This window comes from Aulonocara sp. 'chitande type north' Nkhata Bay, linkage group LG9 (assembly GCF_057382095.1).
Source record: "Aulonocara sp. 'chitande type north' Nkhata Bay isolate Kocher_YH1m ecotype deep benthic linkage group LG9, A_spYH_male_GT1.1, whole genome shotgun sequence".
In the NCBI taxonomy this organism is placed as follows: Eukaryota; Metazoa; Chordata; class Actinopteri; order Cichliformes; family Cichlidae; genus Aulonocara; species Aulonocara sp. 'chitande type north' Nkhata Bay.
The window spans coordinates 27,877,985-27,898,043 of NC_141352.1; the positions used below are offsets into that span (position 1 = coordinate 27,877,985).

Here is a 20,059-nt window from a genome sequence, read left to right on the forward strand (position 1 = left end):
TTTAAAAGCCTACCAGTGTTTTAAAATTGGATTACACTTTTGGGAATAGCCAATCTCTATCAGCTGATCGCACTGACAGTTCTACCACCAGGAGGGAGGCTTGTAATCCCAGAGAAGCTATGAAGGAAATGACCGCCTTTCACAGCTGTTCCACGGAGGTATCGGGACAATAACACAGAACGAGCTCGTTGGGCTGATTAAGTGTAGGCGTGTAGATGAAACACTCACACTTCCTGGGACCACAGTGTACCTGGCTTCACACGTAACGTTATTCTGAGCAGTAAGAAGAAATACAGACGGACTGCAGTGGTTGTGGTTTAAACGTCGATGTAATTGCAGACATGTTGCTGTGAAGAAATGCTTCTGTGGACTAACTATCGAACTGCTAGCTGTGTGAATGCATCCATTATAGAGGCTGAGGGAATTGCTCCGTTTCAATCCAGTTTACATGAACACAGTTTGGAATTCTCCATCAGTGGATACAAGCATCACCCAAATGGTAATAGATCCTTAGCAGCCTTTGCACCACTTACTGGAGATGCTCAACATTTTCTATTACATCTATTGCGTGCAAGCATTGTGGTATCTATAACAGACACCACAATACTTCTATTAATTTTAAATTTAAGCTCATACTAGATCTGATTTATCGAGCTCTTCGCTTTCTTGTATTTTCCATTTAGCTGAACAAGTTCTTTAGTGTACGATTTCAACTTTCCAGAGCTGTTTTGTTCAGTGAGTCAGAATTTGTTTTATTGAGCCAAGCTGGCTGCTTTAACAAAGTGCATTCCCACCTTTTAACTCTTAATGCAGGTTTGTATGTGTGAGTTTGTGTGAATGCAGTTTGCTAAAAAACCTTGCAAGCATCAGCACCCTCTCATCTAAATATGGTCACTTATGTCGAAGAAAAAACCCCCAAAAAACAAGACAAATTGAGGCTTTTAAAAAAACAAAACTATTATATACAAAAAATATTTCCATAAAAATAAGGGATGGCATTCAATAAGATGCCCATTTTGGTATTTCTGTAGCGTCCAAGCTGCAATTTGAGATAATTTCCTCTCATTTTGTGACCCATGCGTAAGAGATGCTGGTAGGACACGCTGCAATTTACAAGCGACAATCACCGATAAAGCTGGGAGTTTCTGTGATCTGTGTGTAATTGCGAGCCCTCGCTTTGGGAATCGTACCTGTCAGGTTCCAGTCATAAAGCTCAAGAATATCCCGGAACAAGTAGGAGGCAAACAGCTCCAGGCCTCGGACGCAGTAGTTCTGTACACGAGAGACAGCAGAGGTTTGTTATCAGCGCCACGTGAATATACAGTAGCAGCATGCAGCCACAAAGACTACCCCATAATGTAGATATGATTGATAACTAAATCCAGTTCTGAGACTTTATCACATAAGCCACCTTATTGATACAATCACCCTCAGCGGGTCAAAAGGAAGCTCTTTTTCCTCTTCTAAAAGGATTAGCACCTTCACTCATCCGAGCACTGAGGTGCGAGAGTTACACGGGGCTCAGCGGCGCTCAGTCTCAGCCGTTTGAGATAAAACCAAAAGGGGTGAGAAAGGGGAGAAAAAGAGCTGGCAGATAAAGTGGGGTTTTACTGACCTCCGGTGCCATCTCCTCTATGAAGTGAATGGTGTAATCTATGTTGAAGCGGATCACACGGCACAATGGAATCTGTGATGATGAAAGGAGCAAAGGACGAGAAGAAGAAAGGACAGACCGACTCATTACCATGGCGTTAGGCAGAGGTCACAGCTTTGCAAGGAAACTCATTAAAACCTTGTTTTTGGGGTGTTTTTTTGTCTTCAGTGGAGCTAGCTCACATCTGTTGGAATATTTGGAAACCACATGGAAAAAAACAAGCAACTCAAACACACATGTACAAGTGCTCTCCCCCCACTCACACAGGCGTGAGCACCTGACTCTTGAAAATTAACTAACTGAAATCATGCTAAATAGATAAGCCTGCTCTTCTGTGTTTAATCTCCCTAGTTACACGGTCTTTGTTGTTCGAGCGCAGGGGTCCATTTTAAGAGATTAACCTGGGAGCTACTTTCATTCTTGCCCATCCCAGCAGCCAACTAGCAGGGGGCTAATATCAGCAGACTCTGCGCTTCCTAATCCCCGCACTGCCACGAAGAGTTTACCCCAGCTTTTAACAAGGGCCGCGTAAATTATCCAGTTCAAATCATGCCTAATCCTCTGGGTTCTTTTCAAGCTAGAGGGGATATTGACAGAGTGCTCTAGTATTCAAACGTGCAGGAAAAACACACACATGCGTAGAGAGGGGAGGGAAATATTCCAGAAACGGCGTTTGGTGATCCCCTCGGCTGATTTCTCTCTTCTTTAAAACTTCCACTTTGGGGGACGGCGAGAAAGAGAGGCTCCTCTCAAATCACAGCCACTCTAGTGTTTGACAGTCACTGATGGGCCTTCAAAAGTGAGCAAGAGGACTCTGTGACAAGGTCAGCCCTGGGAGAGAGGAGCACTTTGTCCACGCGACAAAGAAGTCGACCCGAAGCCAAGAGTCGATTTGAAGTTATTTCTGACAAGAGTGGAGCTAAAAGGAGGAGGGATGGTCCACTTAAATGCTGAAAATACGAAAAAATGATGTGTTGCCTCAACAGACACGTAGAAGGTTGAGAGTGTCCCATCACAGGCAATCTAGATCTGACTGAGCTGCACAACTGATCGTGGGCCTGGGCTTTTTAAACCGCAGGCTTTCGAGCAGGCAGGCTCACACGTAAGAGGGAAAAGGGAATAAAAAAAAAAAAAATAAGAAAAATGTATTAAGAAGGGTACTCTATCAGTTTGCTATTGCAAACTTCTGCAGCTCCACCCATATAAATCAAAACTAATGCCCGATTTTAATTTGGCTGATGTCCCCTTGAACAAAGTCTCCTTGTGTGGCGCTGACATGCTTCCAGGGTTTCCTGCTATTTTTAAATCGCTTTCTGGAAGCTCCATTGTGACTGCTTGCACAATGATGTGCGCTGGATCTCTTCAAATGTATTAAAGCAGTGACCTTTCAACTGCTTTAATACATCATTTCGTTTCGTGAAAGAAGGCAAAACCCTGCATGCAGCCACATCAGGTGTGCAAGGTGGGGAAATGAGGGAAGATTGAGATGGTGTGGGGAAAAAAAACCCGTTGTATTTTCATGTACCGTTACACGATGGCACAAACTCAGGTGCTATTTTTCCCCAAATCCCTTATGTGTTTTTGTTTTCTAACTGCATGGACTTCAGTGACTGGACTTTATATACAGAGATTACACATGTGGTTCCTTTTCCTCTTGTTGTTTTCGACCTCATGTAGCTGCAAGGTAACTGATGTGCAAGATTTATGTATATGTGAATACCTCTTGCAACCCTAAGGTTAATGAGCAGGATCCTAGTAATGAGTTTCCAAAAAAAAGCCCTAAAATATCACCAATGAAAGAAACAATCCACAAAAAACACTTTAGCATTTAGGTTTGTGTATCCTGTTTCTACCAGACAACCTTTTGGCCTTTAAGTCATTAGTGAAGCTGCACATATCTATGAATAACACACTATATCAAGCATTTGTGCAGAAAAAGACTCCCCCGAGGTGAAATGTCAATGAGGAAGTCGTAACCAACCCAGTACACTTATACTTCACCTTTGTGATGCTTAACATGACACTTACAAACAAAATAGAGTAAACCCAGTGTGACACTCGCCTCCGAAAAGCTCAACGCAAAAGGAACTGCCGACTCCGAACAAGTAAATAAATAAAAATAGAAACTATAAAACACAACAGCATAACTGAGAAAAATGACTTTACACTGACACCCACTGTTACTGTCAAAAACCTGAGAGTGCTGTGGTGGAAAATTCATGGCTTACCGCCCGAGCTGCTAACAATTCAAAGCAGGCTTACGTTAGTGAGAGGAGTGTGGGAGAAGAGAGAGAAGCCTTCAAACAGGTACTCGTGGTCATCGTACTCAATCACTGTCGGCCTGTCGGTCTGGAACAGAAAAGAACAAGAACAGTCTCACGAGCATGCAAACACAGCGCTGCAGTTTAGGTAGAGTGCTGTGAATATAAACAATCAGAACAATGTGTTAGCATGTATTCAACCTAGTTGTTTATTTTAAGTTATACCAGGAAGTTGGTGGGAGGTGACACAGTGATCCTGTAGTGGAACAGTTTGCCAGCGTTGTTGTTCATTGGACGGCACCGTTTCACAGGCTGGAAAAGATTTTAAAAAGTCAATATTTGACAACGAGGTGTTCCTCTGTGCTCGACATTTATGAGCGAATTTAAGTAAATGTAAGAGGTACAAATCATGAATGAACTGAAACTCCCTTTTTTCCTTTATAGACTCATAGGACAGCAACTTTAACGGTGATGCGAACATCAAAGTGTCAAAAAATGCAGTTCCTCAAATGGCCACTTGAGGCTGGCTAACAATAACAACAACAACAATTATAACAACAACAACAACAACAACAATTCTTTATGTAGCGGTTCCCAACCCCTGGGCCATGGACCGGTACCGGTCTGTGAGTTATTTGGTACCGGGCCGCGAGGCTCGTGTGTGAAATATATGGTTTTCAGGGTTTTTATGGTTAACTCTGTTACCCTGGGTCTTTTCCTGTGTTATAGTTGTGTGTTTTATTTTGAAAGAAATATTTACACGTCACCATAGCGACCAGAGAGCATTAAGGGGCAGAGAGGAGGATGTTACTCTCATTGTTGTTGGCGCATTTCAGGAGAACGCTGCTAATAAAGTTACACAATTACACAGTGAATTTGTATTTATTATTATATTTACAAAATACCACAGTTTTTGTCTTGGCCGCATCATTTTACTTTGTTGTATTTACACCTTAAATATTGTCTGACAAACCGGTCCATGGCGCAAAAAAGTTTGGGGACCGCTGCTTTAATGAATACAACACTGACCAAAACAGCGATTAGCCACAGTGGCTAATTCCATCTTTTCAGTCTACTTTTAAAGTATTTTAATTCCAATCTGTCATTCACCTTCTTGGTCCTTTATAATCAAGCCAAAAAACATTCAATTTATACCGATTTAGAGCGAAAAAGGCATCAAAATGTTCTAATTATGAAGGTTAAACTGCAACATATTTTCCAGTTTTCTTGAGAAATTACTTAAGCATATACAGTGGATTGTTCTGCTAATGGACTCTTTATAGGATTTCACTCATTAGCTGGTTGAGCCGACTGGAAAAAAAAAAAAAAGGGGGGGGGGGGGCATTGCTGTTCCCTTCTGCAGATGAATGCAGTCACGCAGAGGCATCTTGTTGAGTGCAGAAGTAAGTGAAGAGCAAAGCATGTTTGCAGAGGTTATTATGAAGACAAACTGCTGGTATGAGTGATGAGTAAAAGCTTAATTGGCATCCTATAATGAGCATAATTATAAAGTCAATACACATTAGAAACTTATTAAAACAAATAATTGACTAACAACTTCCAGGTCAACAAAGAGCAACAAGAAATTAACGCACTAATTAACTCAAGGCAGATTTTTAAGACAGAAAATATTACTAAAAAAAAATAATCAATCAATCAATCATACATCCCCAAACAAGTGAGTATGGAGCAGACATTTACCCGCCTTTGTCTGGAGGATGATGCACATTTACCACTATTTAACGTACCTATCATTGGTTAATAAAGTCATTAAGGATTCATTAAACAATCCCAGAGTTTGATCATTTCCTACTGGGCATAAAGGCAAAAGAAACTGAACGACTGAGCTTTTTGTAGATAAAATGCATTTTACTTGTTAGATGAGCACGCGGCTGGTGGGAGTTATAGTTCCAAAACACAGCAAAGTAAGAAAGTGAGTCATAAAAGAAAATCTATCTCAGTGTGTGGAAAAATAGCCGATGAATCACTCGGACGCAACTCCCCAGTCAAATTTTCCTGAAATGCAATATCCTTTTGTTCTTTAAGATGCTTCTGTCTCACTTATCGCGCCTTTAACACAATAGAAGATGGCCTCTGTATAGAAAATGCTTTTAGCCTGACTAAAATAATGCCCTTGCCCCCGCGTGGCACAACTTCAAGGTTATGAAAGGGTGATTTATTCATGGCGTGTCATACCTCTTCTCCCGGGTAGATGCTGTGGCGGATCCCTGTACGTCTGGCCTTGGCACTGCACTTACACAGGGGACCATCATTCATCTGGACAGAAAGAAAATACGTAAATCAGACAGAACTGCTTCACTTGCCATGTATAACACAGGGGCTGCTCAACATTTTACATCTCTAAACTGCAGACTCCTGACCTTTATTTCTTTGCTGCAGTTTGAAGTTTTGACTTTTTAAACTTCACTTTGTGACACTGTCTCCGCAATACATATCCTCACAATAAAACTGCTGGCCTATAACTTTATTACACACCGTCTTTCCATCAAGTGGAAATGACATTTATTCAAAGCAGAAAGAGGAAGCGTGCAACTGACATAGAGACGAGACAACAATACCCAGAATACCTAAAATGTGAAAGTCGGCTGTCCTGTCACCGCAACCAAAAAGCCAATAAAGACCCAAACCAGGAAACCTGTGAACCAACCACGTTCCATTGACACGAGGGTCACGGCAGTTTCAAGTGGTTGGTGGCAGACTTATTCACACATCAGTAATTTCCCTTGCAGTAAAGATGTAGCTAGGTGTATTCAAAACATGAATTAGCGTGGCATTGTTCAGTGCTCTGGTGCCTGGATTGAGCCACTAATGAAGCTGTAGGATTGTGTTACTCTTTCTGTGGATACTAGAAGTCCAACCTGCAGGTGGAAAAGCAGATTGTTAGATTTGGCTGGTGAGTCTATATATCTGTTTTTTTATGTCCCACTGAAATAAAAGTTATGGCTCTTTTCACATTTATGTAGACAGCAGCTTCAAAATAAATGCCCAGAGGCTCTGCTGGCTGCTGAGTTTGAAGACTTCTTTATAGAAGGACTTTGGTTGTATGTGCTGTTAGTGGTTTCTGATATTTACAAAAAGACTTTAGAAGCCAACAGGGAAGAAATGGAGTCCTTACTGTAGCTACACTAGATATTTATGGCCACAACAATCAACTCTTACATTCTGCTTTTTTCAAATGTTTTTTGCAGTCTTATCGAGTTTGAAGTCTGTTGTGGAGTTAAGTAATGTGCAGATTATCCTCAGTTCCAACAGCATAGCTGGTACGGTTTCTTCCTTCTTTATTGGATTATTTAAAGTCAGTATTTATTTTACCTATGTGGATCTAACACAGATGAATACTGGACTGCAATGATCATATGGATGCCCTACAGCCTTTTTGACAAGCTTTCTTCTACTCGTTCTTCTTCTACTCTTTGATTACAGAGCCATGCTGTTGTAATACACGTGGCAGAAATAAGTCAGGCTTTACTGGACAGCAGTTTATCTACTGTCTTAAAACTAGTATATACTCTCACAGGTAACTTTATATGGTATATAAAGTTACCTGTGAGAAGGTTACAAGCAGTAGAGCATAACTGTTCTACTGCTTGTTATGCAAACACCTAGTGAGCCAGTGAGATGGCAGCAACTCAGTGCACTTAGGCATTAAGACATGGTCAAGATCCTCCGGTGAAGTTCAAACCAGCCACCAGAATGAGGAAGAAAAGGCAGGCTGGTCCAAGTATTTCAGAAACTGCGCATCTACTGGGATTTACCTACACGACCACCTACAGTGTTTACAGAGAATGGTCTCAACAGACAAACTATCCACTGAGCAGCAGCTCAGTGAGTTGACAAGAGTACATCAGTAACTTAAATAACGCCTCCTTTTAACCAACGTTTTCAGAAGAGCACATGTCAAACCTTGAAGCAGATGGGCTACAGCAGCAGAAGCCCACACCAGGTGCCCCGCTCCTGTCAGCGACGAACAGGAAACTAAGGCTACAATTCATACAGACTCATCAAAGTTAGACAACAGAAGACTGTTGTCTAACTTTGATGAGTCGGTCTAGCCTGATGAATCTCAATTTCTGCTGCGACATTTGGACGGTTCTAAATTGAATGAAACAGGAAAGCATGGATCCATCTTCCCTTGTTTCAGTTCAGGGTGGTGGTGGTGTACTAGTGTGTGGGATATTTTCTTGGTATCCCATGATGACCACAGTGTACCCACCTTTTTATGGCTGCTTTCAGCAACATAATGTGTCATGTCACAAAGCTGAGATCCTCTCAAACTGGTTTCTTGAAAACAACAGTGTACTCAAATGCCCTCCACAGTCACCAGATCTCCATCTAATAGAGCTGTGGTGGAATGGGGGTTTCACATCACGCATGTGCCACCAAAAACTCTGCAGCAACTGTGTGATGCCATCATGTAAATATAGATCAAAATCTGAGGAATGTTTTGAGCACCTTGTTGAATTTATGCCACAAAGAATTTAAAGACTTCTACAAGCAAAACGGGTCCAGCCTGTGTGGAACTGCGAGTGCATGTGTCAGGAAAATGTGTTGTTGGAGACACCTAGTGTTACCGCACCATAAAAACAGTGGTTTGGCAGGTGTTTGACATGCTTCGATGTCTGGTCGAAACACACATAAAAGTATGTCACTGAGATCAATGAAGGCCAAGATCAAAACCAGGTGGAGTCTGACCTCTGAGTATTGTGATGATGGCTCATGGATTGGATATTCAATCTTTTTATATAAATAAATACCAGTTAAATGGAGGAAAAACACCAATAATAACTTAGTAATTCACACATTTAGTAACTAAAATATGGAAGTGTGATGTTAAAACTAAATTACTGTTATTTCCTAAAAAATATAATATATTATTTATGTTGTCTGATGAATTTATTTCGTTAAGTGAGACATACATAAACGTATGTGTAGACTTAGTTAAATCTGACAGATTAAAAAAAAACTGAGATTGCAAAGTCATATTTTGCTGATGCAAAATTCTGCTTGAGGTTTTAATTCAGGATTACTTGAGTGCTTTTCTTATAATGTCTCTGGTCTAACGCAAAGTGAGGTCTCTGCAGTTTTCCTGCTTTTATTCACAATGCAGGGCCAGTATCAAGTCAATTTCACATTGCACAGCAGGAGCCAGCACATCAGATTACATCTAAGCGCTAGAAATAGTCTGTTTGGTTTTGGAGAGGGTTCTTCCTTGGTAGAGAGTACAGGGGGGCAGGAGAGTTAACATCATCAGTTATCACATAGGCATAAATCACAAGGACTTTGATCTAGAGAGCTGGCAGGTTAAGGACCATTTAATGTCTGTTCTGGCTGCAGGGGACATCTGCATTCTCACTTGTTTCTCTGCGGGGTGATGTCTTTGAAAGTTCTGGGCTGTAGTGCACGTGTAAAAAAAATGTTATTTGATTGATTTACTTTAACTTTTAAAATCATTGATTCAAAAATGAATATAAAGTCAGCTGTTGTCAAAAAACCAAATGTTTTGGTTAAAGGTTTCAGCCTGTCTGTGCAGCTGCCTTATCGTTCTCACATCGACAGTATGTCTTCCAGTATTTCAGGAATGCTTTCAGATTGAGATATTCCGTATGATTTAATACTTTGTCGGGCATGAATTCAAGAGGTATACACAGAAGATAGAACATCCTTTTGTTAAGACACACTAACCTCCCCGGGGTCATTGTACCAGAGCTCCTCGTGCAGCCGGTCGGGGTGAGCTTTCTTCCTTTTGATCTCAGCGATGACATCAAAAACCTCTGAGTCAGAGCTGCTGGAGCAGGTGGTTCCTTCGCCTTCTGACTCACAGTCTGAGTCGCTGCTGCTGTCATCTGAAACCACAGTGCAAGAAGGTCTTTAATCATGTGAATGCTACGCGGCTAACGATTAAAACTAATTCGGCGAGCCGGAGCTGGTCGAGTGGTTAAGCTCCTCTGCTCAGCTGTGCCCTCGCAAAGTATTACACTCACAAGGCAGAGTCAAAGTAAAGTAAAGTAATCTGTCAAAATGCTTTAAAACTGCGCGCTCGGGCTCTGCCAACTCTTGAGGAGGAATACTCACCCTGGCTGTGTAGATGACACAGCAAACCTTAAGATCTGTTACCCAATTTGCACTTGCTTAATCTTTCATTATGCAAACAAATAGAGTTTAGCATGACTAACAGCTAACTGTGGTGGTTTCGTTGTCTAAACACTGTTGTTCATAACAATTTCCAATTTTCATGCCAGTTGCAGTCTTTAATGCATCCGTGAGATTAAAAGCAGGGTGCACTTGCCAAAGTTGACATCTGGCACTTGTGTTTTCTCTCCTCCTCTCTCACTTGTCATTCTCCCTCACCGAAAACAAACCTCAAACCAAAATGAGGATTATAATTACCATTCTGCTGAATGGTTTGTGGCCCTTAGCTAAGCAGAGTCTTTAATTCTTATCAGCACTTTAACTCGAGTGTTTGATTGTGAAGTCGGCGCCCAGAGCAGCATATTTAGCAAATTGGATCTCCCTGAGTAAGATTTATATTATTGCGCTGGTGAAATAGACAATCGGGCTGACAGCCCTGCAGATAAAATCAGAAACATAACTTAATCTCTGTCTCGCCCCAATGCACTGCTGAGAAGATAGCAAGCTTTTTTTCCCCATATCAATAAAAAAGGTTGTCAACAGATGTTTTAGCTGATGGCTTTTATTTGGTAACACAAGTATGTGCAGGCCAAGGGTTTATTTAAAGACGATCATACATACATACAGTCACAACAGCAGATATTAAACATTGCCAGTTACAAATGATGAGGGCAGTGTATGTAAAATTCTCTGTCTTAGATGGCTCTAAACACTCAGTTTCAGCAAGTTTTTTTATACTCTTGGCCCTATATGATGTCATTTAGATAGGAAATTCCTTATATGGCCATCTCAGGTAAATAAGCCCCGCCTACTTGCTGTTCAAATCTTCCTCTGACAAAGGGCAGCCAATCAGAACAAAATGTGGAGCTTGAAATGAGCATAATAGGTCTCCTTTACAGAATTAAGTTTAAAGACTGAGGTTAAAGCTAAAATATAAAAATAGCACAACTAACCTGGGTCCTCGTCCAGTTTGGTCTTGGGCGGCTCCCATTTGGGTCGAGCAGCCTTGGCTCGCTCCTGTCTGTTTCCCAGCTCTTCCTCAAAGCGCTCGTACAGATCACGCAGTTTACTCGTTCCCACCACTGTAGAGTCTCCCTGAAATACAGCAGTTCAAATGCAACAAGCCAAGTTTGTTCAACTGCTGAAAGTTAAATGGAAAAGTTGTAGACTGAGAAAGGATTCCAGGATCTTTTAGTCAAACTAACATTTTAATATTTAATGGATATTTCAGTCAGAGCCACTTTAGTCGAAAGAAAATTATAATTTCCTCCTGTGCTCATTGATTATTATTATTATTTATAGTGCAGTATGCCTCATGTAGCTCCCACTCTTAAGTGAAGCCTAAGATAATGCATCTCTAATTAACCCTCAAGCAACCGAATCTAAAAGAACTGAGGTTGGGGTGGTAGTCATACAAGTATTCCTGTATATTTTATACTGATACACTGACTGTTTATACTGTAAACTATTTATACAGCGCTAAATCACAACATCAGTCGCCTCAAGTCGCTTTATATTGTAAGGTAGGTCCTACAATAATACATACAGAGAAAAACCCATCATATGACCCCCTATGAGCAAGCACTTTGGTGACAGTGGGCAAAACCAGGCTCAGGGAGGGGTGGACATCTGCCGCAACCGGTTGGGGTGATATCTTTCCATTAAATATTATACCAATGGGCCAGTTCATATGAAATGCTGTCTGGTGGTCTCTGGATCATTTGCCCTGTTTTGTAGATGATGTGGTTCTATTGGCATCATTGTGAGTAGACCTCCACTTCATACTGTAACAGACTGTAGCCAAGTGTAGAGCAGACGGGATGAGAATTAGGACCTCCAAGTCTGAGATCATGGTTCTCAACTGGAAAAGTGTGGAACTGCTGCCCCAAGTTGAGGTATTGGTTTGTTGTATTGAAAAGAGAGCAGGCCGTGAAAGCTATCGGTTAAAATTCTACATTTTACTCTCGCCTATAGCCAAGAGCTTTAGATAGAGACCAAAAGAATGAGATTATGGGAATAAGCGGTGGACACGAGCTTTCTCCATATGTGTCTGCTCCTGCCATAGAGACAGGCTGAAGGGCTTGAAGTAGAACTGCTAGTGCTCCACATTGAAAGGAGCCAGTTTGGCCATTTGATGTAAACGCCCACTGAGGACCTCCCAGTGTAGGTGTTTTGGGGCAGACCCAGGACACACTGGAGAATCACATCTCTATGCTGGCTTAAAAATGCCGCAATATTGCCCAGAAAAGATGGAGGAGGTGGCTGGGAAGAAGAAGGCCTGGGCATCTTACTCAGACTCCTGCCCCCACAACCCAAACCCTCAGAAACAGCAGAAAATGGATGGATGTGCAGATGGATGTAAAGTTGTAGGAGAACAATGACAACTGATGGAAGGAAACCTTTTTATTATTAAAAATATAATAAAATCACATAGAAATATCAGACTATTCTGTCAGTTGAATTTTAGACTGTGCACTCTATACAAGACGTGCTGACAGGATGCACCAGCTGATGAAGGTTGGCATTGAGATGAGATGAGCTGGTCTGGTGGGATTGTAGCTGAGCTTGATTTTGTGGGCTGCCAGAACTAAAACTATGTTTACTTTTGTGTGTTTTTTTATGCTTTCACTGGAGACGGTTCTGAGCAAAGAGGAAATGAGGACTGAGCCAGAGGGGATGACATGCAACAAAGAACCCCAGCTGGACTCTAATCAGGAGGATTCTGGGATTACACGGTCAGTCTCAAACCCACAGGCCTCCAGGATGCACACTGACTTTTTAAAACTTAAGCACAACTATATTTGAGTTTCTTTAATATACTCACACTAACAGTCTATTGATCAAGACAAAATGTGAAGTTAGGTGGTATAACAATGTCACAAACAAAACTGCAAAACATACTTATGCCTTTAAAAGAGAAAATGATCTGCTTTCCAATAGAAATGTATCTTAAATTATTACAAAGCTTGGACCACTGTGAAGTGTAATCACAGTGTAAGTGCAGTTCTACACACATCTGGCACAGCTACAGTAATTGACACCCAAAGGTAACATCCTCTCTGTCATAACAGAGACACAGGAGAGCTAAATCTGTTTGTGAAGGATGCTTACAAGTAAAGTTGGGTTCCCGCTTGACATTTAATATCACTTCAGTTTTCCTTTAAGGACAGGTCAAGTGTCTGCCAGAATGTGTAATATGTGGGGAGAGAAAGGAGCTGAGGACACCAAGCATTAGAGACTACGGATAAAGGTCAGCGAGGAGAGAGGAGAAAAAGTAGGTGTCAGTATCTACAAGATCCAAAGACTTCAGAAAAGCATTTGAGAAGGATTTGCTAAAAGAAGAAAAAGTGGCAATAAGATGTTATTTGAGTGTCAGCTTAACTGACTGACTGACTGCTACAAAGCCACCAATCCAAAAAATATCACAAGTAAATATACGAAGTAAAAATACATAAAGATCTATGGTACTTTATTTACTCACAACACATGTAAGTGCATAACTACAGATATGCACGCTTTTGTTAGGTGTTCATAAATGTTCTGCTATGTTGGGTCTTCAAGAGGATATGGAATGTATCGATATATGCAGGGGTGCACATAAGTGGTCCGCAGGTGAGCATTCGCTGTCAAAATAAAAGACGCGCACCAGATAAGAAGTTGCAACGAGCGTTAGCGTACATATGAAAGGCACTGTTTTTGTCCGCTAGAGTGGGATTTTCATGGCATATTCTGCACCAGATCTCTGTGTGTTCATCATTTGTTTGACTCAGCCTTAGTGCGTGAGGTTTAGAGATACCGGCTAGATATAGTCTGACTCACTTCAATGGACAGCTTGAGCTATGGAACAGGTCCTCTGGAAAGGGGCTGGACTCTGTTCCAGTCTGTAGTCGTCCTCAGTGAGAAACTGTGGGTTTACCCTCGTGTATGCTGTGAACAAACGTCCAGGGAAGCCGGCCTTCTTAAAGACACTGGGTGGGGTGCTGGAAAGTGCTGCAACTGGGGACTACCTTTTTCTACTGGGAACAGTATGAACCAGAGGGAAACGGCTTGCTCGGTCTGAACATGAGGAGGTGGCCAGTGGGGAGAAGGGCTGAGCTTATCTGCTTAGACTGCTTAGACCCTATGGTCCAACCAACAGAAAATAGACAGATGGATGGTGTGGCAATGATGACAGAATAAAATGGGTATTTAATAGTTTTGGTGTTGATAAGCTTATTGAACTGGTTTCTAAAGCTTAGAAAGGACAGCAGGTCAAATTATTTCTTAAGTATTTATAATTTATGGTACTCCTTTTGCTCTGGTTTCTTGTTATTAGTCTGTTGTAAGCCTACTTGGGGTGGGCACATCTTTCAAAAGCTATTCTTTAAAACCACTGCAAACAAAATTAGTGTAATGGCAGAAAGAAGATTCACAAAGTTTCCTTTTAAGAATGTAATATAACCACTGAACTACTGTCCCCTTGTTCAGGCAAGAAAGACAAATATATTGTTAGAGTTACAAATCAGGAATTTAGCAAATGTTAGCTTTATGAAAAAAGAAAGATAACAGTACCACTTGGTCCATGGGGTCATTGGAATAGTAGTTCTCTGCGTGGGTGCACCGAATCCAGGCAGGTTTCAGCAGGTCTTCCTCTTCTTTCTCGTCATCGCCCTTCTCCTTCACTTTTTCTCGCTCCCTGTCCCGTTCCCTCTCTCTCTCCCGCTCTCGGTCTCTGTCGCTGAAGGCTTCATCAGAGTCTCTGCTCCTTATGGCGGAGAAGCTGCGCTCTCTGCTCAGCCCCGAGGAGCTCTCTGACCTCCTGTCCCTCTCCTCCTCCCAGCGACCACGTTTCCTGTCTCTGCTCGTTGACCGGCTACATACGAAAAGGAAAAGTCAACATGAGACATGAGGATAAATCTGAGTTGAGGTCTCATGTTTACACTTGCTCATTATATCAAAGAAAATATATTAATACTAGAAAATGGCAAGAAATTAATAAGTTAAACTGTTTGTATGATACTACTTTCCTTTGCTTGAAAAATGACCTCTGTCTAAATAGAGCCACTGCTCAAGAAACCAGTTTTTTCTGCCACAGAGGTTTTTTGACATGATTCATTACCAGTATGGTGCCTTCAGGTTTTGATCTTAGGTATCATGACTTTGATTTAAAGTAGATATCCATGAATCTTTACTGAGGTCTGTCTCTTTTCCTCCTGCTTGACAGCTCCATCTTCAACATCCTTTGTCCAGTACATCCACTTTCCCTCCTCTGCACAAGTCCAAACCCTGTGAGCCTCCAAACCGCTCAACCCGAGCGGTCCCTCTGATACACTCATTTCTAATCCTGTCTATTCTGGTCACTCCCAATGATAATCTGAGCATCTTCAGCTCTGCTCTCTGTCTTTTTGTCATCTTGTAAAACTCCCCTTTACTTTTGCTGCCATCCTTCTGTTGCAAATCACCTCTATCCACTCAGCCCTTCCTTCACCTCTCTTGTGCACAGTCTCTTGCTTTGAAATCTTAGGTAGGGCTGTTCGATATAACGATATGTATCAGATGACGATATAAAAACGTCTATCGTTTCCTATTACGCAATCATTTGTTTTGTGGTGTCGCAAAATAAACTGTTTACGGCAATATTTTTTCATCGTTTTAAAGGTCACTGTAGTGACTATATTAATTTCTTAAAGTTCTCTCTTTATCTTATATTTAATATAACCACACTACGGACGGACAAGCGCCTGTTTTTATGCGTTGTGGTTAGCAACAACGAGGGTAACACCATGGGTGTCTGCTTGTTTATTTTCTACATAAACCTTTCACAATAAAGCTCAAGATCCTGTTGAGACTTTTCAAAATAAAGTGAATCACGTGAAAGAGTATGCAGAGTGTTTACGGATGAGAAGCAAAAAAAGAGCCGCCATGGCACATTTTAAAAATGTGAAACATGTTTTCAAATCAATAAACACCTTCAGGACACTCTCAAACAGTGCTGGAGTAATAAAACGTTTGTTGCAGTCAAAACAGGAAGTAAAGCAATGGCAGAGATTTTTTTCTATGATTCAAGGAAAGAAAAAGCATAATTTCTTCTCTCTATATAATCTGAAAACATCTTCTGTACTGATGTGTGAAATGCTGGTTAAAAAACAACTATGAACGCTTTTCTTTCAAAACCAAGGATTTTTCTTTGTGACCTTAAACTTTGTCTATTACAGATTTAAAAGGTTTATCGATGAGTACTATTTCACAACAGCTGCATTAAGCCAAACAAAGCAACACGTGTACCTTCGAGGCCTCTTTCTGTGCCTGTCGGGTGACTGGGATCTCCGACTGTCTCTGTGCCGATACCGCTCTCTGTGAACAGACAGAGCAGTTAAAAGGAAATCATTTCACTGATTGATTTCATTTGGCAGAGCGTCGTCTGTGTACCTGCTGCGATCCCTGCTCCTGTGTCTGGGGGGAGTCCGGCCTCTGTCGTATTCAGACCTATACCGCCCACCCTCTTGCCTGCTGCGCCTGTCTGGACTTCTCCCGCGGTCCTTCCTCTCTCCAGGAAATTCCATTTTGTGCCTGTCGCCGTGGCCTCCATAGCCAAAGCACTTCCGCCTGTGATCATCGTGCCGATACCCTCTTTCTGGGGACCTCCTGCTGTCCATGGGCTTCTCGTACTTGTACTGCCCCCCATGCCTGATGCTGTGGTCTGCTTGAAACTGGGTGTTGCTTTGGGTGTAGCTGGAGCTGAAGGTAGGAGGAGGGAATGGAGGGTGAGGAGGATGGGGGTAGTTCATGGAGTACGGAGCGTGGTAGTTCATTGATTGAGAGGCCATGGGGGGAGGCATTGGGGGGTGTGGTAGCGGCGGTGGGGGCACAGGAGGCATCATGTAAGGGTGGTAGGCATTTTGAGCAGACACCTGCGCCCTTGGAGCGGGACCACCTGCGGAGCCGGGTAAGGGAGGAGGTGGAAAGTTAGGTGGCGGTTCAGGGAAGCCTTGTCGGGTGGGGGGCTTCGAGAAAGGTGGGCGCACTGGGCACTGGTTAAGAGAATTGGAAGTTTGGGATTGAACTGGTGGTGGATACTGCATGAAGTCAGGGTGTGGAGGCATGTAGGGGGCAGTCTGCGAATCGTAACGGTAGGAAGGAACTGGAGGCTGGGGAGGGGGCGGCCTTATGTTGGTGGGTCTGTAGTTCTGGTTGGCACCGTGCTGGCCAGGAGGCACTCCTCCCCGGGGACCCCCACGATCCTGATGGAAAGACATGGCTGTGGACAAAAGAAGACAATCGGGTCAACACAACTGACATCCACCTGCGAATGAGACACATCTGAAAATCAATCGACTGACATGAAAGCTTTAGTTTCCACTCACAGGTTTCAGCCTCTAAAGCCTAACCTGTCGCTGGCGTCAGACAGGTTGTTTCAAACATGTGTAACTCCTGAACTATTTGCTCAATTGAAATAATTCCAGTGGTTCCTGAAAGCAGCGACTCTGCACTTTTATTAGTAGTAGTATCGTATCCCTGCCTGGGATTAGTGTAACGACCCCGAAGATCACTGAAAAAGCACAGAGTTGATGCTTTCGGGAACCATTGGACTTTTTCAAATTTAAGTATTCAAAAAAAACATTTGTTCCGCCCAAAATAAACATCAGACCAGAAAATCAGACTTTTATTGGCCACTAGTATTGGCTCACAAAGTGTAGTGACGGCCAGAAGTTTCGGCACAACATTTGTGTTGCATACTTTGACAAGTCAGTTTTTTATTTTGATTATTTAGATTTATTTCTTTTTTTTAGATCTCTTTGATAAAGTGAAAAACAGTCATTAGTATTGTCATTAGTTTTAAATACTTTGATTGGCAAATAAATCAGATTTGTTTAAAGAACAGGACTAGCCCCAGATTCTCGATCAGATTACAGTATGGAGAGTTTCATGGTCATGGACCCAAAATGGTAAATTCATGATCTCCAAGCCCTCATCAATTTAGCCTAGTGACATGGAGCACCAAACTGCTTCTGGATCAATGGAAGAAGATGTTTTTCTTAAAGACAGTTTTAGTCAGTCTTTACTCACCATGGGCGGAAAAGCAGAAGCCCAAAAAAACTTTCAAGTTCAAGCATTGATAAGGCAGGAAATGCCATCAGTCAGGATTTGGCTCATAAGCCGATATCCAACATGCCACAGAGAAATCCAGAAGTTATGAAGAAGGTGGTTCAACAGTTTACATTTTTTTTGCATCAATTTGATTTTGTTGCCAATAAAAGTCACTGAAACATATGAAACGCGTGTTTTTGTTCTTTCCCAAATCACAGAAACATGCAAAAAAGAATCTAAATAAAAACTGAAGTGACACAAACAAAAAACTGTGCACTGCCAAAATTTCCGTGCACGACTGTAATTTATTTACTGCATAAGCTGCTAAACTATAAGAACGCCAACGTATAAGTAGAGTTATATTTTATATTATAAATCTATATTACAAAATCATTTGTGTCTAAAACTATAATTAATTTAGTGCACCAGTTCTTCTTTACACTTCCCTCTAAATGCTGCAAGTCTCTCAGCTAGAAAGAGCGAGGGTGGCTGATGTCAGGCTGCAGATGGACGTTAAAAAGAAATTCTTTCCATTTAAAGTTCCCAAACAGCTCGATTGCTGTAATTATTTTATTAGTATTAATTATTATTATTATTATTGTTATTATCATTATTATTAATGTAATGCATCCTGTAAGAGCAAACTACTCATTGGGGAGGGTCTCTTTTGGCCAGTTTGCTTCACAGGAAAGATAATACTGGTAAAAACAAATAAGATATTACCTCGCTATTTTTTCATGGTATCGTGATCCTCGTGTTACGTATTATTTCATTAATAAATATCGCTTCCGTTCATTAATATTCTTAGAAGGTTTTTTTTCCTGCTTATTGGAGAGAGTTAGGAAAGAGTTCGAGCCCAGCCTAATGCTGCCTGGAAATAAGGACGGGTTCGCAGTTTCTTTAATATTGTGATGATTCATTTAACACTAGTATTGGATCAGCAATCAGAAAAGCTTAGTAAAGGTTGGGTCGGTGCATCAAATACACTGTCACACAATGGTTGTTTTTAAATTGCCCTTTCTCTACATGAACAATCTCGCTCAAGCTCAATCTCTGGACGGACAAACGAAAGTCGTAGATTTGTGACCAGCACTTTATTCCCCTAATGTGTTAATCGACGCAAATGCGTATATTGAAATCTAATATTGTTGTACATATACGGAACTCTGAGCTTGATATAATGATTTTGAAACTTAAAATAGCGTTAGCGTCTTATAAAAAGCCAAATAAAGGCTAAGAGATAGTAAAGGTTTTCACAGCTGAGCACCGTTAAACGAGCTGCTTGCAATTACGAACTCCACCTAACCAATACAAACATAAAACGCAGAAAATAACCAGCAGCAGCCGGCGTAACGTAAAGGTTAAAGGAGAAGCGAATACTCTAATTTAAGAGCATTATTATCCTATGCTAAGGTTGGATAGACGGTAATGTTAGCAAGTTAGCAGCAACAGCATCATGTCAGGATGTATGAAGTTACCTTCAAATCGAGGAGGGCTAACAACAAAAGTGTGTCATTCCTGTTGGTCAAAAAAATCCAGAAATTCTAAATGTTGGTACTATATTGTTATTATTATATTTTAAATATTTGTTAGTAGAAGCTATGCAATACGGCTAGCTACCTGGTCACGCTTTCGAGGTGCCCGTGTTTCAGGTCGGGACGTTTAAGGAGACGGACACAGATGAACCAATCGAATTCATGGATTTGGGGTTGTCCAATAGAACTTTATAGTTTTGGTGGGTTCCTAACGGCGTCGTGGTAGCACACAAATAAATTAATGAATAAATACGTTTTTCGCATTTTAGAACCATTTCGAGACTTAGACTTGGTCTGTCTGTGGCTTATAAAATTAACATTTATGCTTGCGACACAAAATGAGATTACTTTTAGGAAACGTGTGTGGTGCGTAATTTAAACCTGAACTATGT

At 41.5% G+C, this 20,059-nt stretch overlaps 1 protein-coding gene across 3 annotated transcripts in view; it reads right to left on the reverse strand.

Moving 5' to 3' along the window:
* drosha (drosha ribonuclease III) overlaps positions 1 to 19,829 on the reverse strand; it is a 151,137-nt gene extending 131,308 nt beyond the window's left edge. The window contains exons 1-12 of one of the 3 annotated variants that reach the window (XM_086306750.1): positions 19,753 to 19,800; positions 19,611 to 19,650; positions 16,474 to 17,302; positions 16,330 to 16,398; positions 14,617 to 14,917; positions 11,019 to 11,160; positions 9,619 to 9,779; positions 6,112 to 6,192; positions 4,141 to 4,227; positions 3,917 to 4,003; positions 1,616 to 1,687; positions 1,191 to 1,272 (exon numbers count right to left, since the gene is read on the reverse strand). In XM_086306750.1, the coding sequence (XP_086162876.1) occupies positions 1,191 to 1,272; positions 1,616 to 1,687; positions 3,917 to 4,003; positions 4,141 to 4,227; positions 6,112 to 6,192; positions 9,619 to 9,779; positions 11,019 to 11,160; positions 14,617 to 14,917; positions 16,330 to 16,398; positions 16,474 to 17,300 (1,909 nt within the window). In that variant the 5' untranslated portion in view covers positions 17,301 to 17,302; positions 19,611 to 19,650; positions 19,753 to 19,800. Of the gene's footprint in view, positions 1 to 1,190; positions 1,273 to 1,615; positions 1,688 to 3,916; positions 4,004 to 4,140; positions 4,228 to 6,111; positions 6,193 to 9,618; positions 9,780 to 11,018; positions 11,161 to 14,616; positions 14,918 to 16,329; positions 16,399 to 16,473; positions 17,303 to 19,610 lie in introns of all 3 variants that reach the window. The other 2 variants (XM_086306751.1, XM_086306752.1) reach the window with 2 other exon arrangements.
* Between the last annotated feature and the right edge of the window lie 230 nt (positions 19,830 to 20,059).